The 26,948-nt window shown below is 37.5% G+C and overlaps 1 protein-coding gene across 7 annotated transcripts in view; it reads right to left on the bottom strand.

The window, feature by feature from the left end:
- Window positions 1-26,948, bottom strand: part of ATG2B (autophagy related 2B) — an 81,361-nt gene that overhangs the window by 53,435 nt on the left and 978 nt on the right. For 6 of the 7 annotated variants that reach the window (XR_015149430.1, XR_015149431.1, XM_086363035.1 and 3 more), the window contains exons 2-12: window positions 19,236-19,398; window positions 15,748-15,900; window positions 14,952-15,054; window positions 11,436-11,598; window positions 10,468-10,647; window positions 4,972-5,068; window positions 4,291-4,476; window positions 3,142-3,296; window positions 2,946-3,051; window positions 1,975-2,236; window positions 586-736 (exon numbers count right to left, since the gene is read on the bottom strand). Coding sequence is in view for 5 of the 7 variants with exons in the window: in XM_086363035.1 (XP_086219161.1) it covers window positions 586-736; window positions 1,975-2,236; window positions 2,946-3,051; window positions 3,142-3,296; window positions 4,291-4,476; window positions 4,972-5,068; window positions 10,468-10,647; window positions 11,436-11,598; window positions 14,952-15,054; window positions 15,748-15,900; window positions 19,236-19,398 (1,719 nt within the window). In the remaining 2 variants the exon portion in view is untranslated. The remainder of the gene's footprint in view (window positions 1-585; window positions 737-1,974; window positions 2,237-2,945; window positions 3,052-3,141; window positions 3,297-4,290; window positions 4,477-4,971; window positions 5,069-10,467; window positions 10,648-11,435; window positions 11,599-14,951; window positions 15,055-15,747; window positions 15,901-19,235; window positions 19,399-26,948) is intronic. The other variant, XM_086363039.1, reaches the window with a different exon arrangement.

The following is a 26,948-nucleotide window of genomic DNA, read 5'->3' as shown; positions in this document are numbered from 1 at the left end:
TTCTGTCGCTTACCAGCAATGTGACTCTTACACAAACTAGTGAGCTTCTGCAATCTTCAGCATCACATTTGCAAAATGTATGCAAATGTTCAAATAAAACACATTGAAAATAAGTCACCAGGACAAGGTAAAAGCAATAAAAATGTTACTTTGATAGCTTTTAAGTTTCTCTAGGACATGCTATTAAGGACAGGGGAAAAAATAAGATTAATAATAAATGAGCACAAGATATTCCACTTATCTTGCACAGTGCTTAGCACATAGTAGACATTCAATAGTATTTGTTGAATAATAGAATCTTCTAAAATTAAGCATGCTTGAAAAATGAGTGAAATTAAATCATCTGTCATAAACCTGTCTGACTCTAGAACAAGTCAACTCTAAAAATGTAACACATTCCAATAGTGGCCTTGAATATCACACTTAAAAATCTGTTTCCACAAAATACAAATGCAAACACACACAATAAACTTCTGCCGATACAACTTCCTATGCCTTTTTAAGAAAATCACTGCTGTTCACACAATTCTTAAAAAGCAAGACAGATGCAAAGAATAACCCTAAAGGAAAAGTATCAGCATTTACCTCTGTATAGTGAGGAGGAACAGAATGAGAATCAGTTGGAAACAGGCATTCCAAAAGTTCCATTTGCCCAATGGACATATCAGTACTGAAATATCGGGACGCCGATCTTTGTCTTTGTTCATAGGACACTTTGATGCCAGTGCCTATAAATCTGTCATAAAAAATGCAGCATTTGAGAGTTTCCGTATAATTCTAGATTAAATGATGTGTCAAAGAATACTGTACAGCTGTTAATGCCTACCTGTGCTGCCAAGTTCAAACAGTTAGTAATAACTAATATTCTTAAGGATATTAATCAGAAAGATTACTTTAAATTCCCTGTTCCCTGATATAAGATAAAAAATCATATCTGTTGATAGGAAATTATCCAGGATTTTTTCCCCCAACATTGTCCTTCCCTCTTCTACATTTTAAAATTTACACTGCAGTGAAAAGTATCTTTAAAATCTGGAAAACATATGCATATAGTTTGTTAAAAATATCTAGAAGGATCATGCAGTATTTTAAAAACTTTAAAGTCAGTAAAACTCAAATGAAGGCCTACCTCTAGCTTTTGTTGCTTTTATTGTATTTCCTACTGGTAGATATTTGCAACTGTCCAAAATGGGAAGGAAAAAAAACACTTTTGCAGTTTTATTATAAATATCATGGTTTTAACCTATTAATTTTAATACTTAAAATAGTTAAAGATAAAACAAAAGCCCAAAGTGTTTTCTAAAAATATTAATATATGTCCCTAAGTCATTATATATGACAGGACAATTTATAGGCTACTTTGAAGTTAAAATAGTAGTTACATGCTAACAATATTACACATAGTATACATTTCGTTATCTCCTTATCTATTAGGACTCAACCTATGGAAAGATAGGTGGCTATTTGAATAGCTTTAGTTTTTTTTTTTTAAGCAGAAGTTGAAAATGTAGCATCCACGCTCAGGATGGGCCTCAGTTATCATTCCCCACCCAACGGTTAGTGGCACAGGAATCACTCTCGAGTCCCTTTTCTCTAGTCCATCTACTCTCACCACCACTGCCATCTCCGCTACGCCAGTGACAGTAAGAACTATTTTTATGATCATAATGGTGTCAGTGGAGAATGATGGCAAAATGTGGTCAAAGAAACCTGAGAAGAGCACCTCAGGGAGCTAAAGATAACTTAGACAACTCCAAACAAATAGATCTTACATCTATATATTTCACATGCCAAATAACCTGAATGGGAGAGTCTATGGTAAACATCTTACAGTATCGCAAGAAATCCTCATTCATTCCACTCATTTACAAATCAAATGTGACTTAAAAAAACAAATGGAGATAGGTAGATAGATAAATGTAAAATTCACATCTGGTTCTTTTTCAAGGATTATTAACAAATTTAAGAGTTTACCTAAGGTGATCATGTGAGCAAGCTTCTGCGAATACTGCTCGGAAAGACTTAAAATCTTCTGTTGAAAATTGTGCTGGATCAATCTTTTCTATACAAGTAAAGAAAGCTATCGCCATTGGTGTCAATGGATTAACATTCAGTGATGATTCAGGTGGAGATAAAGGATCAATGTGAAGCACAGAGATTGAAAACGTTCCCACAGCTACTCTAAAAATAAGTTCAGGCCTGGATTCATCCACTGAAACAGACCTAGAGGGGAGAGCTGAAATACATGTGTTAAAATTATATTTAGAAAGTTAATACGTAAACAATCCATTATATCAAAGCTATAAAACATTTACTCATGTGTTAGTTTTAAAACTAAACTTGAGATTTTAGTCTTCAAAACATATGATCACACACAGTTTCAGTGATATTAAAAAAGGAAAATAATAAACTGTAATCTTTCTACATTTGATATGCAAGATCCTTGATATGTGAAGTACAAAAAAAACCCTGCTACAATACAAACAAAACTTTTGAATTAATAAAACTATACTGTGGAAATAAGTCAGAGATTAACTAGAAGCTGCTCATCAAATTTTCCTTTAATCCTGTGTCTATTTCAATTAAATTTTGCCAAAAGGAAACCTGAGGTTCTCTTTTAAGGGATGTGTAAACAGAGAAACAAAAATTAGACCAGTTGATTGAGACTCCTAAATTATAATAATAATATGAAACTGAGGGTGTACTTTTTACTAAATTATTTAATACACGAATACAATGAATAGGCAACTGTTCTAAAACATTTCATAGTGAATTGTTCAACAGTGCTTCATTTTCTTTCTAAACTTTGTTAAAAGGTCTACACCAAAAAAATATTTATGAAGAAAGAGAAAAGAATCAGTAGAATGGCATATTTTTTTAATAATTATTTTTAGATTCCAGTGGAAACTATCAACAAATGTCTTTTTTTCTTTTTTCTTACATACCAGTCTTTTGTAAAGATGCTGGGTGAACCAGGTTGGAGGGTAACGCTGATCCTCTGACTGGCTGTTCCTTATGATGATCAAGGAAGTCTCCCCATGTTGGCTGAAGCTAAAGTGTAATTTTTTTAAGCATATGAATAAGGTGTAAAATTTTAGAAGTAACTTGTTAAAGAACAGAACAAAAAATTAAATACTTTACCACAGTAGTACTTAATGGAGATCCTGCTGGGGTGTTTGTATATGTACTAGTTAATGATAACTCAAGGTCCATATTTGGGGGTTCCCCAAGGGGTGGAAGAGAAGAGAGACTGTGCGACATGTCCATATCAGCCATGGAAAAGAAAACTTCTTCTTCTAGAGAGAATTAAACTTTGTCAGTTTTATTATAATTCCACCAATTCACATATTTAAATAAGATCTTCACATATATTAATGTATATTGTTCCCTCAGATCATCTGAGATATAGTGATGTTCTAAATTTTATGTTACTTCCAATGGGGTCACTTCTTTGCATTCAAGATATTAATGTCATAGTAAAAACTCAGCTGAACATAGATTAACAAAACGTTAAGGTAGCCCACTGGTGAACTTTTTAAAAAAATATATGATAAGCTGCTTCACGTGGTATAATGTGATGTCATTAAGTGTCATATGATTTTCAGATAGTATCTTGTAATCTCTGGTGTCATGGATACAGCTATTTCTTGAAAGAAAAAAAAAAGAGTTGTAAATTTTATTTACAATTCTATTTATGTTTTACTTCTTTCTGCAAATTGTTTTACCTTCAGGCAAATGAAGTTTGTTATGGCCAAAATTTCTTGAATAGATTTTAATTTTTTACTTAGGTCAACATTCCATATTGAAATTGATTCTTATTATTTAAATTGATTTGTATTAGTGCTTACACATTAAGACACACCTATAAATGCAAAGTAAACTGGGTAAACATTATGTTGTTTATTTACATATAACTGACAGAAAGATTAATGGACAAAGGTTTTTATTTAAAGGAATCTACTGTAAATCATTACGTAAGCACATAATTTGACAAAATGAACAATTATTCCCATTTTATCTTTTGCGTAAACCCACATTTTTAATTGACTTTCCTTAGAATAGATCATGTTTTACAAAAGAAGACTACACAATCAAAAAAGGATCCCGCACCACTTGTGTGCCAGTCACTGTCAAGCTGTGGTTCGATCAACTTATATATTTAAACGTTCTTAAAGTGTAGACCGTTGGTTTTTTCATTACTCAACTCCATTTTATGGCGGCCAAAGTCAAATGTACTTTGCTCTATGATGATGATGTATCAATCTAGAGTCAAGTTTTTGAGTTGCTTACCCCGGCTAGAAGGTGTACGAGCCGTTTCTGTCTCATAAAAGCTTTGCTCTGAGGACACACCGGCAGAGAGGGAGTCTTTCCTCAAATAATACCGGTTCAATTCCATTTGAATTCGATATTCATCTTCTTGCTGCATGGGTCGGTTTTTTCTATCTTTATTAGCTAATCCAATTTTGCTTGAATTTTCTATGTGTATACAAAAGAAAAGCAAAAGAGTAATTAAATTTGGAGTTACTTAACTAAGCATTCTCTCCCAACCCACTTATCCAATGCCAATGGCAACTTAGTACCAGTCAGTGCAGAACCACCAGTATTTAATGTTATTCGGAGATCTAGGCAATAGCTCTAAACAGCTAGCTAGGAATCACAAGATCTTATCTGTTATTAAATATACATGTCATTAAAAATTTTTTAAGTGTGTGCTGTTTACTGAGTTTAACAATTATACTTTCTCAGTTGTATGAAGTACTACCTCCAACCAAGGAAGTCAGTCAGTCTGAATGCTAATCTGTTGCATCATAATGCAATTTGAAAGAATCAAATTTAACTACTGAGGATTCTAATTCACAATACATCTTTAAGTTCATACATTCCTATACAATAATATAATTTCCCATTTCTATGCTGTATATTTTAACTAAATTTTTTTAAAGAACTAGAAGTAACAACAATTATACTTGCCTGGCCCAGCAATAGCTGCTAACATGTCCAAAAGCAAGTGCACCTGCCTGGGTGACAGGAACAGATGTATAGAGTCTATCTGCCCATCAATATCCAGCTTCAAAAAAAGAAAGAAAGGAAACTACTCAGAATGAACACTCTTTATAAACTCATCACCATAAATCCCAGTATTTTTCAGAACACCGAGAGGAATACTAATTAGTTAGCCTTGGATTCCTTCACCTCAGATTCTCTCTACTAATTCACACAATCTAAATGAAAAGACATATAAGGTCATCAACTTTTATTTTAAGAGGGAAAATCCTCCTGAGAAATTCCATGTCAGAAAGACCAATGTCACTCTTTGTGTCTCTGAGTTTTCTGAGTATTTAAGGTGCTTGAGGAGGCCTTAAGACATAGTCTCCAAGAAAATAAAGATAGCAACAATCTAGCATTCATTCCCATTATAGTTTCAAAAGACTCAAATCACAATCTTTAAAGCTTGATTCAAACCAAGGACAAATAAATGTAGCCTTCCTAAGTTTGCCCATGGATCAATCACACTCCTATCTAGAACAGCAAGGACCTTCTCTATCAACAGTGTGCCCCTCCAAATGCCCACGAAACCTTCTCTCCACTGACATGAAGCCACAGCAGAGAGGATGCTCATGTGGAATTCCCTTCTCTTTTCCACCTCTTTGTCCGTCTTTCCTTCTAAAAATAAAAGCCCAATCCCACTCTCACTCTTGACTTCCGTAGCATACACTCTGACAAAAACAAACATTCTATTCCCTAAGTCACATTCTGAAAAGCTAAATATTCCTGCCTTACTTTTCATTCGTCTCTTCTTAGTCCTAATGTTAATACTGACTCCTATGATCTTTATGCCATTTTACAATTTAAAAATAATTCAATTAAGAAAACACTTATATTCAGGATATGGCATCTTTTACAGGAGAAAAACAAATTTCTGATTCTAAGAACATAAAATAAATTACATAGTGACTTTGAGAAATTTCCATGGTATAACTCATAAAGCAACAAATTCTCCAATAATAATCATTATTATCACCTTTTTTTGAGTATTGGGACACTGTGTTAGATGTTTTTATTTTATTTCCTCTAATTCTTAGTAGTTTTCCTGTTTTACAAATGAGAAAACAGGTTCACAAAGATTAATTGATTCACACAAGGCCATATAACAGATTCAGGGCCAGGATTTTAACCTAGGCTGACCCACAAAGTACTGGTTTTACGGGGCTCCTTACTGACTGCTGACTTCCCAGTCCTTAAATCAGCAAGGAGTTATGGCTGGGGACAGTGGGGAAATCTCTTTGTGATTATATGCTGAGCTTAAAAATTGATTTTTAATTTCTTAGCATTGAAAACATAGTCTCTAATATGCTTTCAGAATACATGATTAAGAGTTTCACTTCTAATTGTCATAGAAATATGTCATTATTAGTCATTCTGAGTTTGGCATACAAAGAAAAAAGTACATATAACTTTCCTCTAGAAATATAAAAGATAAAACATTTTAACAACTAAAATTTGTTGTTGTTGTTCAGTCACTCAGTCGTGTCCAACTCTTTGTGACCCAATGGACTGAAGCATGTCAGGCTTCAAATTTCAAACTCAGTGTAACACAGCAATTAAAACAAAATGTCTCTAAATTCAATTGAGGCAGGGCCCTATTTTCATATATAATGTATTTCTGAAGACATCTGATAAAACTAAATATGTGAAACACCAAACTTACACACAATTTGAGTGGTGAATAGTCTCAGAGAACTGAAAAAGTAACATGAAATCTCTCGTAACATTTTGATCCCATAGTTGAAAGACTTAAGTGCAAAGAGACAGACTAAAGTTCAGGAGGTCTGTTTCTGGATGCTGCTATTCAGAACTTTAATTTCTCTGTTTAGCACTCATTTTCATCAAGAACAAAATGTACTCAAATATTCCAGTTGCTACAAAAAAAATTACCATATAGGCAAGAAGAGTTATCTCCAAATATTAAACCCTGGCTAATAGTTCCAGAGGTTCATCTGTCACCTAATACACAGATGTTCAAAAGTAACACCTAAAAGGCATTTATATAAATCAGTTCATAATGTGCAATAAGTTTGGATATGCACAAAAATCAAAAATACAAATGTTGAGAACTAGCAATAATTAACCAAAACAACCCAAGAAGGTATCGCCATGGTTCTTCCTTCTTAAAGGATTAGAAAATGCATTCTACAGAGGCATGGATGTACTCAGTTTCCCAAGGATCTTGGCACAGAGTAAGGATTCCTGTAGTGTTTACACATACCCGTGGCTCTCTGCTCCATTAACCATTCCATCCTGTTATGCTGTGAAGAGGCTTAAGACCTATGAAAGGGTTTCATACCACCTGAGGTAGAACAGCCATGAAATTAAAAGACACTTGCTCCTTGGAAGAAAAGTTATGACCAACCTAGGTAGCATATTAAAAAGCAGAGACATTATTTTCCCAACAAAGGTCCATCTAGTCAAAGCTATGGTTTTTCCAGTAGTAACGTATGGATGTGAGAGTTGGACTATAAAGAAAGTTGAGCGCAGAAGAATTGATGTTTTTGAACTGTGGTATTGAAGACTCTTGAGAGTCCCTTGGACAGCAAGGAGATCCAGCCAGTTCATCCTAAAGGAAATCAGTCCTGAATATTCTTTGGAAGGAGTGATGCTCAAGCTGAAACTCTAATACTTTGGCCACCTGATACAAAGAACTGACTCATCCGAAAAGATCCTGATGCTGGGAAAGATTGAAGATGGGAGGAGAAGGGGACAACAGAAGGATGAGACGGTTGGATGGCATCACCAATGAGTTTGAGTAAACTCCGGGAGTTGGTGATGTACAGGGAAGCCTGGCACGCTGCAGTCTATGGGGTCGCAAAGAGTTGCACACGACTGAGCCACTGAACTGAACTCTACTGAAGGAGAACAGAACAGTAATCAAAGAGGAGGAGGGATAATCAGTAAGAATAACATCAGGGAATTTCCCTGGTGGTCCAGTGGTTAAGATTTGGGCTTTTACTGCTGTGGACTCAGGCTCAATCCCTGCTGTCGACCGGGGTGCAATTCTTGGTCAGAGAACTAAAATCCCACAAACCACGTAATGTGGCCAAAAAAAAAAAGAAAACCAATCATAGTAATAGGAACATCAACATTTCAATCTGCACCTTCCTCCCCCTCCAACTCTAATCAGGTGCTCCATTTCGGAGAAAGAGTTCCAGGGATCCTTCAATCTTCTGAAAAGTTTTTTATGTGTGTTCACATGTATAGAGTGGTTCCCTCTTACACATTCCCACAGCCATGTCTATGCCTCTTATACTTTTATTAAGACAAAGATTGCATTCCTTTCATTTCTATGTCCCAACAACCAGCACAGGCTCTGGCATACAGTAGTCAGTCAAATGTCTAGAGCTAGTTATATCTGTGAAAATACAAATGAATAAATCCTGATATTTTCCTAAAGTGCATTTTACACAGATTATATGGTAAAATTAGGTTTCAGTTCAGTTCAGTTCAGTCGCTCAGTCGTGTCTGACTCTTTGCGACCCCTTGAATCGAAGCACGCCAGGCCTCCCTGTCCATCACCAACTCCCGGAGTTCACTGAGACTCACGTCCATCGAGTCAGTGATGCCATCCAGCCATCTCATCCTCTGTTGTCCCCTTCTCCTCCTACCCCCAATCCCTCCCAGTATCAGAGTCTTTCCCAATGAGTCAACTCTTCGCATGAGGTGGCCAAAGATAGGGATCAAGACCATCCCCATGGAAAAGAAATGCAACAAAGCAAAATGGCTGTTTGAGGAGGCCTTCCAAATAGCTGTGAAAAGAAGAGAAGCAAAAAGCAAAGGAGAAAAGGAAAGATATAAGCATCTGAATGCAGAGTTCCAAAGAAGAGATAAGAAAGCCTTCCTCAGCGATCACTGCAAAGAAATAGAGGAAAACAACAGAATAGGAAAGACTAGAGATCTCTTCAAGAAAATGAGAGATACCAAGGGAACATTTCATGCAAAGATGGGCTCAATAAAGGACAGAAATGGTATGGACCTAACAGAAGCAGAAGATATTAAGAAGAGGTGGCAGGAATACACAGAAGAACTGTACAAAAAAGATCTTCATGACCAAGATAATCACGATGGTGTGATCACTCACCTAGAGCCAGACATCCTGGAATGTGAAGTCAAGTGGGCCTTAGAAAGCATCACTATGAACAAAGCTAGTGGAGGTGATGGAATTCCAGTTGAGCTATTTCAAATCCTGAATGATGCTGCTGTGAAAGTGCTGCACTCAATATGCCAGCAAATTTGGAAAACTCAGCAGTGGTCACAGGACTGGAAAAGGTCAGTTTTCATTCCAATCCCAAAGAAAGGCAATGCCAAAGAATGCTCAAACTACCACACAATTGCACTCATCTCACACGCTAGTAAAGTAATGCTCAAAATTCTCCAAGCCAGGCTTCAGCAGTACGTGAACTGTGAACTTCCAGATGTTCAAGCTGGTTTTAGAAAAGGCAGAGGAACCAGAGATCAAATTGCCAACATCCGCTGGATCATCGAAAAAGCAAGAGAGTTCCAGAAAAACATCTATTTTTGCTTTATTGACTATGCCAAAGCCTTTGACTGTGTGGATCACAATAAACTGTGGAAAATTAGGTTTAAGAACCTGAAAACAATAACCTGAAAGACACATAATTAACTAACTAAAAAAATTCAAGTTTCCTGACTCTCCAGACTGTTCAGTATTGCTCCCTAAGAAAGAGGTACAGTTGTCTTTACAGTGACTTCTACAAGCTATGCAACATTATGGAAAAAACTCATCTCTTTTCATAAATATTATACAATTATAAACATGGACATTCTGTTCAAAATACACATAGGTGGATAGTTTTATATACACATAATTAAACATCTCCTTCAGCTAACATGGGGGCTTCCCCGGTGGCTCAGATGGTAAAGAATCTGCCTGCAATGCAGGAGACTCAAGTTTGATCCCTGGGTCAGGAAGATACCCTGGTGAAGGAAATGGTAACCCACTCCAGTACTCTTCCCTGGAGAATTTCATGGACAGAGAAGCCTGGCAACTATAGTTCATGGGGTTGCAAACAGTCGAATATGGCTGAGCAACTAACTTTCACTTTCAGCTAACACGCTTTCTTAATTTCTCCTTCTTTTAACTTTTTAATTTCATGATGAAAATGATTCTTTAAGAAACTCCTAGTTATCTGAACTAATGAACATTTTTCAAAGTGGGGGAAAGTTGAGCACAGGAGACAGTTTCAAACCCTGAGCTGCAGCAGATGGGCAAAGGTGGGCCTCAGGTGAACTCCAAGATATGCAGACAGAGGCACCAAATGCGGGTAAAAATGCTGACTCCAAGGCAGTGGGTAACCTGGTCACAGGACAGTCTATGTGAACCAGTCAGAGGGCCACAGCATAAAGAATGCCTCCAGGTTTACTTTATCTACAGAAAATAAAACAAATACTGACCTTAGCTCCAGGAAGTACTTCATTCTGTTTCAATGTGAGACTCAACTCCAGCCTACCATTGAGCCCTCCTATCTGCACTGGGTCAGAAGGTGCTACTTCTGGCAAGTTCCTTGTTAGTTGTGGGTGAGGTTCATAAACAATTTTTGGATTCCAGCTAGGTGACAGCTTTGGCTCTGTTTCCTACAGTAACGCAAGAAGAAAAAATGTAATTTCTTCCAATACTTCAGTGTAAGTAAACTGAGATGTAAAACACGACTATTAATTTAAGAAGAATACAGTATTTACGTGACAACTATATTGTGACAATGGATAAACCAGTATTGCAGAACTAGCATAAAACATAGCACAGTAGCTTAATAAAGGCAAGTTATGGAAAAGTACTTTATGAAAAAAAGCACAGCATCTGTTCAAATTACATAATAAGAAAATTTAATATACATCCAATAATTAAGAAAATATGATTTGTGAAATAAAGTAAAAGACAAATTATGAGGTGATTGATTTATAAAAGGGCTCTCCAATCTAAGAAGGGATGAACACAGTTCTTTTTCCTTAATTATAAAATTTTTACAAGATATGACTTGTAACATAACATTTTCAACAATACATGCATCATGGAAGGTAAATGTGAATATTGCTTAATTGCCTGTTTTTATTATAAAAAAGATATTAGATGTTAATATGCCATTTCTCCCTAGGACATAAAATCCAATGTTTCTCTATTAAATTAATACACAGCAAATGTATTTCTGGTAGAAATGGCATTAATTACAAATGTATTTTTTTTACAAATGTATTTTTAAATCTGAAATATATGTCCCCATTACTGAATATTTGTGTTAACTCTCAGATCACAAGGAAACCCATCAGTACACATCACACATCCTAGGAAATTTTAATAGTCCTCAAGTAAACCTTCTGAAAATCTGTGAATTCATTTTCTGGCTTCTCTGATTTGTTTTCCTTACCACTGGCACAGTTGAACACACTGGGGAGGATTTTGCAGACGCAGAAAACTCATCCCAGAAGAGAGACACTCCAGAGAGCTGAAGTAACTTGTGAGCAAAAGCTGTGGGTTGATGTACGTTAATTCCTGAGGACTCGTCAGCAGTTTCATCACAGTACATGGTTCTGAAAGTTAAAAACAAAAAGAGCATTTGCATAAAACTCTTAGGAAGACCTATTTGCAATTATAAGAAATAAACTGCCTTATGATCCAGCAATCCCACTGCTGGGCATACACACTGAGGAAACCAGAAGCGAAAGAGACACGTGTACCCCAATGTTCATCGCAGCACTGTTTATAATAGCCAGGACACGGAAGCAACCTAGATGTCCATCAGCAGATGAATGGATAAGAAAGCTGTGGTACATATACACAATGGAGTATTACTCAGCCATTAAAAAGAATACATTTGAATCAGTTCTAATGAGGTGGATGAAACTGGAGCCTATTATACAGAGTGAAGTAAGCCAGAAAGAAAAACACCAATACAGTATACTAACGCATATATATGGAATTTAGAAAAATGCTAACAATAACCCTGTGTACGAGACAGCAAAAGAGACACTGATGTATAGAACAGTCTTATGGACTCTATGGGAGAGGGAGAGGGTGGGAAGATTTGGGAGAATGGCATTGAAACATGTATAATATCATGTATGAAACGAGTTGCCAGTCCAGGTTCGATACACGATACTGGATGCTTGGGGCTAGTGCACTGGGACGACCCAGAAGGAGGGTATGGGGAGGGAGGAGGGAGGAGGGTTCAGGATGGGGAACACATGTATACCGGTGGCGGATTCATTTTGATATTTGGCAAAACTAATACAATTTGTAAAGTTTAAAAATAAAATAAAATAAAATAAAAGAAATACACACAGCTGCTGAAATTAAAGAAATTTTTCAAGTGTTAGCTCTTCTTAGAATATACCTATCACATATGTGTCAGCATTATCATGCTTTACTCTCGTAAATATTTTCATGAAGAAACATTAAATTAACCCCAAGAAGGTACTATTTTGAGGCTCCTAAATTTGGGGAAAAAATGAATAACTTCCTAAAGTTAGCTCCAAGGAAAATAATTCCTGTGCTCTCTCACAAACATCTCTTGAAACACTGAGACAGCACTTGACTCTAAACACGAGTGTGATGTGTCATTGCTTGAATTTCTGTAACTATTCTATGAGTCCTTACCACTCATCTTCAGCTTAAATTAAACTGTTGTTGTTGTTGTTCAGTAGCTAAGTAGTGCCTGATTCTTTGTGCAGCACATGCTGTGTGCCCTGCAGCATGCCAGGCTTTCCTGTCTTTCACCATCTCCCAGTTTGTTCAAACTCACATCCATTGAGTTGGTGGTGTTGTTCAACCACCTCATCCTCTGTCATCCCCTTCTCCACTTGCCCTCCATCTTCTTTTCAAATGAGTTGGCTCTTTGCATCAGGTAGCCAAAGTACTAGAGCTTCAGCATCAGTCCTTCCAAAGAACATTCAGGACCAATTTTCTTTATGATTGACTGGCTCGAACTCCATGCTGTCGAAGGGACTCTCGAGTCTTCTCCAGCACCACAATTTGAAAGCATAAATTCTTTAGCGCTCAGCATTCTTTATGATCCAACTCTCACAGACGTACATGACTACTGGAAAAACCATAGCTTTGACTAGACGGACCTTTGTCAGCAAAGTGATGTCTCTGTTTTTTAATATGCTGTCTAGGTTTGTCATTGGAGAAGGCAATGTCAACCCACTCCAGTACTCTTGCCTGGAAAATCCCATGGACGGAGGAGCCTATTAGGCTGCAGTCCATGGGGTTGCTAAGAGTCAGACACAACTGAGCGACTTCACTTTCACTTTTCACTTTCATGCATTGGAGAAGGAAATGGCAACCCACTCCAGTGTTCTTGCCTGGAGAGTCCCAGGGACGGGGGAGCCTGGTGGGCTGCCGTCTATGGGGCCGCACAGAGTCGGACACGACTGAAGTGACTTAACAGCAGGTTTGTCATAGCTTTTCTTCCAAGAAGCAAGTGTCTTTTAATTTCCAGGCTGCAGTCACCATCCACAGTGATTTTGGAGCCCAAGAAAATAAAATCTGTCATTGTTTCCAAAGTAATACTGTTCTAAATGCAGAAGATTTTAGATACTTTTTAAATACACCATTTTAAGGTAATGCAACTTAATTTCAAAGATCTGTTAACAGTAACTGATTCACTAATAGGTATATTTTGTCAAAGACAGAAATCAGAACATATCTGTTTAAAGCTCAGTAAAGGTTCCCAACATATCCACAAACAAAGTGTCTTTGGTGCTCAGTGTACATACTTCACTCTGCTCATCTCTGCTGGCAGTTCATGTGGCATTAAGACACTGGTGAAGAGTCATAACCTCAAAACAACACTCTGCAGTGTGTATGTAAATCAATCCCTGTTTTAGGTCTATTTATAGGAGTTCCAGGTGGTCATACAGTGAAAACTAAAAGTGATGTATTTATATCTTTTTAACTAATCTCTACTGTACATACTGACCTTAAAATACCCTCACAGAATCCCCCAAGAAAACAGTAGTCTTAGCCTAAAGCAGCAAATAGATAAAAGGAAGCAATGCAAAAATCCTTTCACAGTAATGAGATACATCTAAATAGTACATTGTTCATATGAAAAACCTGAAATAGTCCAACAGGGTACCTTAAATTTAGTATCACTCAAATAGTCATTATTTTGACTTGGTATCAGCTAAATGAGAATTACTTTGTGAATTCAAATATTCAAATAGTTATACCCCAACTGGTACTTTGTTTTTAATAACTGGATTGGAACACAACTTGGAGAACAACACTTTACTCTGAAATAATGTAATATATTAACTGAATATAATCACATCTAATCTCCTAACAGCATATTAAAAAGCAGAAACATTACTTTGTCACAAAGGTCCGTCTAGTCAAGGCGATGGTTCTTCCAGTGGTCATGTATGGATGTGAGAGCTGGACTATAAAGAAAGCTGAGCACAGAAGAATTGATGCTTTTGAACTGTGGTGTTGGAGAAGACTCTTGAGAGTCCCTTGGACTGCAAGGAGATCCAACCAGTCCATCCTAAAGGAGCTCAGTCCTGGGTGTTCATTGGAAGGACTGATGTTGAAGCTGAAACTCCAGTACTTTGGCCACCTGATGCAAAGAGCTGACTCATTTGAAAAGACCCTGATGCTGGGAAAGATTGAGCGCAGAAGGAGAAGGGGACATCAGAGGATGAGATGGTTGGATGGCATCACCAACTCGATGGACATGGATTTGGGTGGACTTTGGGAGTTGGTGATAGACAGGGAGGCCAGGCGTGCTGCGGTTCATGGGGTCGCAGAGTCAGACACGACTGAGCGACTGAACTGACTGACTGACTGAATCTCCTAAAGTATCCTGAATCTGATGAGTCAGATCTTATTATTTATAAAGAAGAGAACTGGGTAATTTGTTTTCAGATATAAGAAGTCTTACCTTTCTATTCGAATTTCAAGTGCAGTTCCAGTTTTGGAATTTTCTGGCACGTGTTCAATTCTCAAGACAGTGTCTATAAAAGTGACCTTTACTCTTCTTAGTACTAGAATAAACCAAATAAATACTAAATTAGTTTAATAAGAACTTACAAAATAAAAGTTGAATTTCGTACCTTAAAAAAAAAAGCCCCAAATTTTGAGTTTTGTAATAAATATTTTGTGGGCTGAGAACATACAGCGTGTTACATCTCAGCCTGGGGCAGTGACTAACACTGTCTGTTGAATTCTAATCCCTTCATTATGCAAGCGTAATAAAATAAAGGAGAAACTAGGGTGAAAAAACAACATGAAATTAAACTGAATACTGTGTAATTTTTTAAATTATTTGTTTGCTTTTGGTGGTGCTGGGTCTTCAGTGCTGGGCTCAGACTCTGTCTAGGTGGGGCATGCCGGGGCTACTCTTCACGGCAGAGCACGGGCTCCAGCAGTTGCAGCACACGGCACAGGAGCTGTGGCACAGCAGCCTAGTTGCTGCGCAGCATGAGGAATCTTCCTGGACCAGGGGTCGAACCCATGTCCCCTGCATCGGCATGTGGGTTTCCATCCACTGTGACACCAGGGAAGTCCAAATACTGTATAATTTTTTAAATAACTTCAATTCTAAAGTTCTGAAGTAAGAATAGCAATTTTTTAAAAAACTACTCCAATGAGTTTTTCTTACACAATACATACTAAATCAAGGTACTAAATTATTAAATACAATCTAAAATTTTTTTAAATACTCAATAATGCCAAACCTGTTTCGATGGTTTCAGCAAACTTTTCAAGTCCTTCAAAAGGCTGAGATCCTTCTCCTTGTTCATCTGTTAGTTTCTGGCTAAGACATTCTTTTGCCAATTGCATACTGCTGGTCATGAAGCTTGACCAATACATGGGCTCAGAAGCAGATGCTGCAGAAAATACAGACAAATCCTCAATAACTTCTCATGGTTACAACTAAGCCATTCCTTAAAACTACACATTTCAAACTAATAAGTTCTTAATCCCCCAAGAGATATTTAGCATCATGGTATCACCCAGGGATACAGTATTCTAGAACTTACTCCTGAGATTTAAACATCACCTTATAATATCCAAGAAGGGAGGAAAAAAATCACAGAAAGAAGTTGAGACACATGTTCTCATTACATGGTATATATCTGCCAAATACTTATTCACATATTTACTCAAGTATTTAATGGATATTTTATATGGGTGGTATTGTTCAAAATGCTGTAGAACAGAGGTCAACAAAATTTCTGCAAAGGATCAGATAACAAATATTTGAGGCTTTGAGGCCATATGGTCTCTATCACAACTACTCAACTCTCTCACTCTAGTACAAAAGCAGCCAGAGAGAATTAATGAATGAGTGAATACGTACACCAGGTGATATTTCAATAAAAATTTATTTATAAAAACAGGTAACAGACCAGATTTGATCTGCAGGCCATAGTTGGCTGACTCCGTTTATAGGGTAGAAAAATACAATAATTATTAAATCTGCCCTCAAAGAGACTACAAGATAGTGGAAGAAATGAGATATAAATAAGAAGAATTAATAGACAACCACAGAGTGTCAACAGAAAATATCATATCAGGTAAGAGAAGAGGCTAAATCTTCTAGTTAAGGGAATTCAGCGGAAAGTAGAGGTAGCAGCCAACGTGGGCTTTAGAAGGTTAGTATAAATGCAGACAAACCAGAAGAGCAGCCTTGGAGAAGGAACACACAAACTGTGTAAAGTCCTTTCCAGGTATATCCTTATAAAAGAACTCTATCACACCTCCTTATGTTATCTAAAACAAACTGACAAGAGATTACTAGAATTATTGCCTTCTAAAATTAAAGTTAAAAGTCCTTCTAATGAAATATTTTTAAAATAAGGGTAAAATATTTCACTTTCCATAGAAATGTACTAGTATGTCTCCTCAGCTTGGTTAACATATAAAGTATTCTTGTTAATTAAATACCAGGTTACTAATAATTTCCATGCACAGATGTTTTAGGCAAAACTTGGGATCATAACTCTTCAAACATAACATCTTTACAAACATCAATTGTCACTGGAAGCATTTACGCTCATAATTTAAGATGATTCACCATCACAACCTTACGAGCTTATAACATGCCAGACAACTACTCTTCAGTAAGTCCAGTACACAGCACAGCACAGTGGTAAGAACAGCCGGTCCAGAACTAGACTCCCTGGGTCCAGACCCTGTCTTCTCCACTTAACTAGCTATGACCTTGGTCAAGTTATTAAATGACAATTTATGCATCAATTTCCTATTCAGTCCAATGAATACAATTAAAAGGATCTATTTCAAAGAGTTATTGTGAGGATACTACTTGTAAACTACTCAGAACAGCATCTGGCATGCAAGAAGCACAATATCCAGGTTTGATAAATCAGAACCCATCATATGCACAATTAAAGCTACTATGTGTATATACTCGTGAACAACGGCTTACTACTACTTTAAAACTTTCCCTCCCAAAGTTTTCTTTTGAAAATGTTCAGTCCTAAGATGTGTACAATGCATACCCTGCACCTAGATTCATCAAGATTACACATACGTGCACACACACTCACACACTCATAGACTCACACACACAAGCTTTCACTAAACTAGATTTTGTAACACTCATCCCTAACAACTGGAGCATGTAACTCCTAAGAATGAGATCAGTCTCCTGCAAAAGCTCAGTACCATTAACACACCCAAGTGATGTGACATCAACACAATATATTATATACATTCAGTGAGGTGGCTCAGCAGTGAAAAATCTACCTGCAATGCAGGAGACATGTGTTCAATCCCTGGGTCGGGAAGATCCCCTGGAGGAAGCAAGAATCCTGCAACCCACTCCAGTATTCTCGTCCGGAGAATCCCACGGACAGAGGAGCCTGGCGGGCTACAGTCCAGGGCGTTGCAAGAGTCGCACACGATTTAGCTACTAAGCCACCACTATCACCACCATACATTCAATACCCCAATCTTCCCACCTACCTCAACATACCCTCCACAGGAAAAAAGAAAAAAAGTTACATATTGCAATTAGTTATCAAGTCTTTAGTCTCCTTTAATCTAAATAGTTCCTCTACCTTCACTGTCTTTCATAACTGAACCTTTAAAAAAAAAAAAAAAAAAACAGTACCAACCAGCTAGTTAACAGGCTTTCTCTCGTTTTGGATTTGCCTGACTGCTTCCTCAGTGTCTGACTCAGACTAACCACTTTTAGCAAGAACAGTACATAAGTGAGCCCCTCCTTCTCGGTCCATCACCTCAGAACACATGTGCCGTCAGTGTGACCCACTGATGATGAGATCAAGTCTGCTCACTCAGTTACGGTGGTGACTGTCAATTTTCTCCACTGAGAAGAAACTTTTTCTCTCTGCAAATAATACGTAAATGGAAGGAGATATTCTGATACTGTCTAAATATCAAGATCCTCAACCCTTCAGAATGGTGTCAGCATCAACTGATGATCCTCACCTGCATTAATTTCTACTATGGTGCTTGAAAACATGGTGATATTCCATCTTTTATTTTTTATATGTTTATCAGTAGTGGCAATCCTTCTTCTTTCCCCCCTTACGTACTTATTTACCTATTCGTAGTAACATGGACTTTGGGTTTTGGTTTTTCTTTTAGTGCGTTATAATTCATTATTGTCATTATCCTTTCTGATACTCAAATTTTCCAGACTTGGCCAATGGGAGCCCCTTCAAACCCAATCCTGTGTCCTTTTAACATTTCTCCATCAGTCTTTGAGCACTTCCTTGCTTCTGGCACAATACTTTGAATTTTGAAAACATAAATCACTTTTTATTTAGTATCTTATAATAACCTACAATGGAAAAGAATCTGAAAAAATATATAGATCTATATAAAAGAACATGTACACACAGATAAATGAATCATTTTGCTGTATACCTGACATTGTAAATCAACTATACTTAAAAAAAAAAAAGCATATGTCACTTTAGATAACTGGTAACCAATAACTAAACCAATCATCTATATACTAAAGTTCTTATGGGTAAGGAGAGAGAGAAATAACTCTGAAGATACAATCACACCCACCCCCCTACATGGGCCACATCCTAAAATTTTACCTACTGAGAATCTTACAAATACATGCAAGGTACTAAATTAAATACTCAACTTAATGCAATTAGGCTACTTTCCCAATCTCTGAAAAGTAAAAATAGAAACAAACAGAAATACCTAACACACCTACCTAGGCGGGGTCGAGGTCGGAAGACCATTTCTAACCCCCTCACTTCCAGTGCACAATTGTCCTGCAACAAGGAGCCCCATGGAACGGACAGAGAAATTGACTGTATGAATCCTTCTGTGACTTCTAAAGGTGCATCTGCTGACTCCAGGATCTCATTGAGACACTAAAGAGAAAAAACAAGTGCATTTTGAAATCACAAGAACAAGAAAGTAAAACTGTTAACTTACTCAAAGAAGAAAGAGAAGAGTGAAAAAGCTGGCTTAAAGCTTCACATTCAAAAAACTAAGATCAAAGCATCCAGACCCATCATTTCATGGCAAATAAATGGGGAAAAAGTGGAAAGAGTGACAGATTTTATTTTCTTGGGCTTCAAAATCACTGTAGATGGTGACTACAGCCATGAAACTAAAAGACACTTGCTCCTTAGAAGAAAGGCTATGACAAACCTAGAGAGCATATTAAAAAGCAGAGACATCACTTTGCCAACAAAGGTTCATATGGTCAAAGCTATGGTTTTTCCAATAGTCATGTATGGATGTAAGAGGCAGAGCACTAAAGAACTGATGCTTTCGAGTTGTGGTGCTGGAGAAGACTCCTGAGACTCCCTTGGACTGCAAGGTGATCAAATCAGTCAATCCTAAAGGAAATCAACCCTGAATCTGCACTGCAAGGACTGATGCTAAAGCTGAAGCTCCAGTACTTTGGCCACCTGATGCAAAGAGCCAACTCACTGGAAAAGACCCTGATGCTGGGAAAGACTGAGGGCAGGAGGAGAAGGGGACGACAGAGGATGAGATGGCAGGATGGCATCACCAATTCAATGGACATGAGTCTGAGCAAACTCTGGGAGACAGTGAAGGGCTGGGAAACCTGGCATACTGCAGTCCATTGGATCACAAAGAGGTGGACACGACTTAGTGACTGAACAACAAATACGTTTATACATGTCTCAGGCACTAAGGATAAAGAAATCAGAGACCAAGACACAGATGATTCCTGGTCCTCAGTAAGCTGACAAAATAGCTTACTACGAAAGACATATGTGATGAGTTGAATGACAGAGGAAATACACTGTACTACTTTAGCTTGTAAAAGAACCTAGTCTGGAGATTCAAGGCAGGCCACCTGAGGAAGTGCTATTTAAAGCTGAGACCAAAGAGCTGAGGAGTTAATTGCACACAATGGTCCAGACAGATACAGTAGCATGTAGAAGGATTCAAGAAAGGCAGAGGTCAGTATGTGCAAATACATATATCTGAGACACAAGAGTATTTGGGCAGAGGGAAAAAGCTGCTTTAGGCTTCAGTGTAGAATGCCAGGCTGATGAGCCAGAGATAAGGCTACACAGATAAGGGTGAGCGGGATCCAAAAACCCTTGTAATTAATGTTAAAGAGTTTGAAATTTATCTCAAGGGCAATGTGAAACCACTGAAAGGTTTTAAAGCAAGGGCGCCATGATGAGAAAAGAACTATCCCATGGGCCACTCACAGGAGGAAGCAAAACTCAAGCAGAAAGGCTGTTACAAATAACAGAAACTAAGAGAAATTGGCTTGGCAAGGATAGGGACAATGAGAAGAGCAAGAGGTGGATGGATTTTTTTAATAACATATTAAGAAGTAGAAATAACTGGCATAATGAGTGGAAAAGAAAAGAAGGAATCAAAAATAATTCCCAAGTTGCTGGCCTGGGCAACGGCTTTGACAGTGATGCCATGTACTGAGTTAGGGGAGGGAGAGGTGAGAAGCTCAGTTCCAGAGAGTGTATTTGAGCAGACTCCCAGGTGGAGATGTCCAGGACACAAGCGGGTGCTCTGGTCTAGAGTTCAGGAGAGCCATGGGGGCCTGTTATACAGAGGGGCTTTATAAACACAGAAGGTAAATGAAGCCACAGGAGTGAGGAGAGACAGACTTTTACAACTAACATAGAGTAAAAAGGCCAGAGACCTAGGACAGAATCCTGATAAACACCAACATTTAAGAAACAAGTCAAGAAAAAGGAACTTGCAAAGTGAACAACAACAAAATAATAATAAGCAGAGAAGTAGAAAGAAAATCAAGAGAAACTCTTGTCCCAGAAAACTGTGGAAACATAACATAAAGAATGATCAAGTGCAACAAAAACTACAAGAAGTCAAAGACCTTTTTAATGTCCACTGAACTTAGTGACAGGGTTTAGGTGATCCCACTGAAAGCAATTTCAGTAAAGGGTTAACTACAACAGAAGGACGACAGATGGATATAAACACAGTTAGAAGAATAATTAAATGGGTTTTTTTTAACAGACAATATACTTTTACATTAAAGCAATAAATATTTATCAAATGCCAGTCTACATGAAGATGCTTTCTGTATGCCATATTGCATAAGGGTAGTGTTGTAATTCTTCATCTACAAAGCTCACATTGAATGTGGAGATTTAGAATGGCACACATTATTTCACTGGAGGTTACTACTTTAACAGGCTTTCTTCACACTGGTATTCGTGTGATCCTACAGATTTCCTAAAGAGTACATGAGCCTGGCTGGTTTTAAAGTATAAGTATCCAGATCCCTAAACTCCAAATGGGCTTTCCTGGTGGCTCAGGAGTAAAGAATCCACCTGCCAAGCAGGAGACTTGGGTTCCATCCCTGGGTTGGGAAGATCTCCAGGAGGAGGAAACGGCAAGGCGCTCCAGTATTCTTGCCTGTGAAATCCCACAGACAGAGGAGCCTGGAGGGCAACAGTCCGTGGGGTTGCAAAGAGCAGGACATGACTGAGAGACAGAGCACACACGCAATCTCCAAATATGTTCTTTCCTAAAATGGACCTTCTGAGAAGCGGCATGGGGTTGGGTCCGCTTTCCCACATTCCCTTGTACAGTCCCCCTCTCCCACTGAGCCAAAAAAACGCGCTATCTTTTCCCCCTCCTGAATCATCCCTTAGGCACTGTCTAGGATATAAAAATCTTCAGGCAGAACCACCAATTAAGTCTTCTGGCCTTTTCCCATTTGACACACATTTTTTGGCATTGCCATAAAAAAGATCAAAGAACTAAGTGATTTTGTTACTGCAAAATCCCTACAATTCTCATCTACTTATTAATGACAAGTGTTTCTCAAGCTTATGACTATCTTAAAAGTTTAGAATGCAATTTATGCTGAACCCTATCAAATTCTAGTTGTAAGTATATTCATCCAAGGATACCTGAAGAAAGCAGGGGAAAGGAGAAAACACACCCAAAACATCAATAAATATATTTCTAATAAAAGTTCTTATGTTTAGTTATTCAAATGTAAAATATATTATATTGTTTTGATCAACTGCACTTATAACTGTAATAACAAAACAATCCAGAAGAAAAATTTAATACTTAAAAGTTTAATGATATGTGAAGGAGATACTGGTAAGATCAACATGGTAAGTCCTGGAGCAAACCAATTAAACGACCAAAAAAATTCAAAAAAAAGAAAAAGAAAAAATAGTGAAGAAATCATTGTGGGAATTAAAATGTTACACTAGAAAAATATTCACTTAATGCAAAAGAAAGCTTGTGACAAAAATTTTCAATATGATAATTTAAATTTAGTTACATGTCTTATTATAGAGAAATGACAGCATGATCAATAAAAGATACAAGAACAAAATACATGAATTAGGATAAAATACATGAATTATGAAAAAATTGTGCAGAGAAGTTGAACAGACATATGAGTTCAACAGAAAAATATACACTGTTAAATTTCCAGCTACTAATGATGACCTTGTTTAAATATGTTTATATATATAATGGTGGGAATTTAGATCTTACTGGGTTAAAAAAAACTATATTTTTATTATATAAGTATTTACAACACAACAAAAATTATCCTCAACTATTTAAACTTATATGGAGAAGGAAATGGCAAGCCACTCCAGTAGTCTTGCCTGGAAAATTGCATGGATGGAGGAGCCTGGTAGGCTACAGTCCATGGGGTCGCAAAGAGTTGGACATGACTGAGTGACTTCACTTTCTTTCTTTCTATAGTTCCTTTTGGAGAAGAAGTGGCAACCCACTCCACTGTTCTTGCCTGGAGAATCCCATGGACAGAGGGGCCTGGTGGGCTGTGGTCTACGGGGTTGCAAAGGGTCGGACACAACAGACACACACACATTTAAACTTATAATGAAAACGTTTTAAGTCAATTTAAAAATGGACAAGGTATATAGTAGTTTTAAGACACAGTAGCTCAAAAAAAAAAAAAAAAAGAAAACAAAACACAGTAGCTCAGTCACTTATGAGCTGGGTGGTTCTGGACAAGTTTTTAACATGAGTCTCAATTTCCTCATCCATAAAACAACCAGCCCGCCCGCCAGCGCATGCTCAGTCATGTACAACTCGCTGCAACCATTCCGGCAAGAATAGTAGAGTGGGTTGCCCTTTCCTACTCCAGGGGATCTTCCCAAGCCAGGGACTGAACCCGTATCTCTTGTGTCTCCTGTACTGATAGGCAGCTTCTTTACCAACTGTGCCAGCTGGGAAGCCCCATCCATAGAACAGGGAAAACACCAATTTCTCAAGGTTACTGTGAGTGTAAATGAAATAACACGTAAAGGTACCAACGTGGTTCCTGGTACGAAGTCAATACTTTATGCCAACTATTGTTCCTTGTCTTCCCCAGTGCCTAGCTAGCACAATGGTAAGCACTATTAGGAATTTAAGGTGCGCTTGGCAGAAGAAGAAAAGCAAACAGTTAAGTTGTACGCTTCTTTTTAATACGTATCATAAGACTAACTCGGAAAAGAATACATCCTTACTAGTTTAAACCCAGGCATCACCATTCAAATAAAGTTAGAGCAGATGTAAAAGTGGTACTATACTTAATATACAAATAGATATCTGCATTCTGCCTCAGGCCTCACACCAGACCGGCACCAAGAGAAGACAATGGGAAGGGTGAAGAGCGGCACCCTTGGTTGGATGTTCCATTTCAACGCACTGACACTTGAGCATACAGTCTACATAAAAAAACAGACCTTCACACAGCAGAATCTCTGTGACAGACAGAAAATGACAGTAAGTTTCTGATTTTCTTATGATCAAACATTTAGAAGTTGACTTTAAAGATAATAAGCAATTTTCCTCTTCACAAAGATTAGAATTTTAAATACACTTACCTTTTATGTGATGACACTTGACTATCAGTAGTATATGCCATTATACTCCAATAGCAGTTATACTCCAAAAAACCAAAGATAACTTTTTTTTTTTGATAGGTAAAAAGTAATTTAGAGAGAAACACACTCCACAGACAGAGTGTGGACCATTGCAGAGGGTGAGTCTGGCAGCCCACAATCTGTCATTTAAAAGTAAAGATACCACTTCATTAATGAGTGAGAAAAGTAGCTTCTGAAAGGGTATTTCTACTATGGAGAACATTTTTAAAATTTACATTTGGAAATGTTTCCACTGTTATATGATTTTGTAGCTGAAAAAATATCTATTAAAACCCTATTTTTTAAGTCATCATCTAGACAGGTTACAAAGGTTTGAAAACATGAAAAATTATCTCAATAAATTTAAAGTATTTTGAACAAAGCTCTTAAAATGGGGTTTTAAAGTTTATAATATATACATATATAAACATAGCATCATCCAACTAATTAGCAAGAATAATTGATTGAGATCAAGGAAGAAGGGAATGTCAAAAGTGATTTCAACACAATCTTGTGCATAACTGACAGTTGAGAATTGAAACCTCAGAATGTTGTCAGTGACAGTATTCCCCCATTTGGATCTACGAATCTCTGTGAGGTATCTTTTTTTTTCAATCATGAAAGTCATTAAAATCAAATGTCAGAAGTACATGAATTTGGAATCAGAAGTTTAAATAGGTATATCTAAATGTCACACCAGGATTTATCTTAGTCATGAACACAGCACATGATAATTAAAGAAATCAGCAACAGCCAGTGTGTACTGGATATTTTATTCGACATTATCATTTTGGCTGGGCATATTCTTCACCTTCAAGAAGCAGAATAAAACATCACCTTCGGATTAAGTCCAACCATAAGTTATTTTTCCAATGATCCTGAAGTCAAATTGCAAAATTCAAATATTACCACTTGTGATTTTCCTATGAGGATTAAATAAAACCTCACAAATGAGAGTGCCCAGACAGTGCCTGAAATAAACAAATGCTCAATTATATTAATTGCTCCTTCCTTGGCTTGAAGCCATGTGATTAATGAAGAAATAGTAGGCTTAGGAATTAGACTTGAGTTCTCACTATTCCCCTCGCTATATGTGTGATATAATAATCTCAGGCATATTATTTACTTCCATCTGTAAAATGGAAATATGAATACCCATCTTACAGGGTTAACATGAAAAGTCATTAAAGAATAATGCATACATACAGCACTGTAAGTCAACTATACTTCAATAAATAAATGAATACTAAAAATTAAAAAATAATGCACTAAAGTCATTTGACCTAAACAAGACTGTTAATAAATGTCCAACCTTCCTCCTTCAAGATAGCCTAGTCATAACTGTACCAAAAGGACAGACTTACAGGTCAATGAATTTTAAAATATTCATCAGAATCCCTATCTTTTGGTAAGAATTACGGCAATGGAGTTCCCTGACACAGTGCCTGGCGAGGAGAGGATACTCCATTAATATTTACTGAACTCAGGTGAATTACTATACCCACTGTCACCATGATAACTGTGGCAGCATGGGCTGGCCTGGGAGGGTGGGAGGAGGACGTGGTCCTTCTGTTACTCAAGCCAGGATTCTTCCCACTCTTCTGTGTGTCCTCTCCCTAGTTGAGGTCATCCACTTGCTGATAAAATTATATGCTTATTTATAACAGTACAAATTCATTCAACAGTCATAATAAGGTGTTACCATAATGTGAGTTTTTTGGGTTTCTATGACTAAGAAAGTCATTACTCTGTTAAAATGCTTTTAAATAAAAGGAAAAGACAAAACACTTGAGCTTTTTACACAACTTACAGTAAAAGAAAAAAAAAGTTTCCTTTTCTTTTGCCCAATTACCACAGAAAAGTCACCTATATTGATGATTTCCTTAATGTAAACCCTGTTGGAAAGGTTTTAGAATAGTAACAGAACAGTGATACTTCAGAACAGTAAAACCAATTCAAACTGTGAGCAGCAAACTCTAGGGGAACAAATAAAGAGTTGGGAAACGTGGGAGAACCCCTTCATTCTTGCCAAACTCAAAGCTGAAATACACATGAAGTAAAATACTATGCGCTGAGCACACGGATGCAGGAACAACGATACATGAAGCACCTGTTAATATGAGTCAATTCACAACCTCTGGATGGCAAGCAGAACACAAGAGTGCAGCTTCAGCGCTTTTGCAACACCCGCTTTTACGATCCGTCACAGTGAAGCAAACAAGCACAACCAAGCATCCCTATTAGGGCCACACGACCATCGTGCGATTGGCCTTTACAGGATCCAAAGCAAACAAACCGGCAAAGGAGACCTAACTTTCTTCTAAATGCCAGACGCTGGACTGAGGCCGTGGGGTGAAAGCGACCAACCCCAAATAAATAAAGGAATACCCCAGGCATTCTGACATCCCCACAGGTCCTCCCCACCCTCGGTCTTTCTGGGGAGTGTCATCCCACGAAATACTACTTGTCCGCACACAACCCCAAGAGCCCTCCTACCCTAAAGGGGCATCAGAGCACGGGTCACTTCCTTCCACGGACTC

Source organism: Bos grunniens, chromosome 21, assembly GCF_055505025.1.
Source record: "Bos grunniens cultivar Pamir isolate PY7600 chromosome 21, Bosgru_T2T1.0, whole genome shotgun sequence".
NCBI classification, from domain to species: domain Eukaryota; kingdom Metazoa; phylum Chordata; class Mammalia; order Artiodactyla; family Bovidae; genus Bos; species Bos grunniens.
Note: the sequence above shows the minus strand (reverse complement) of the source record. Positions and strands in the feature narration are given on the sequence as shown.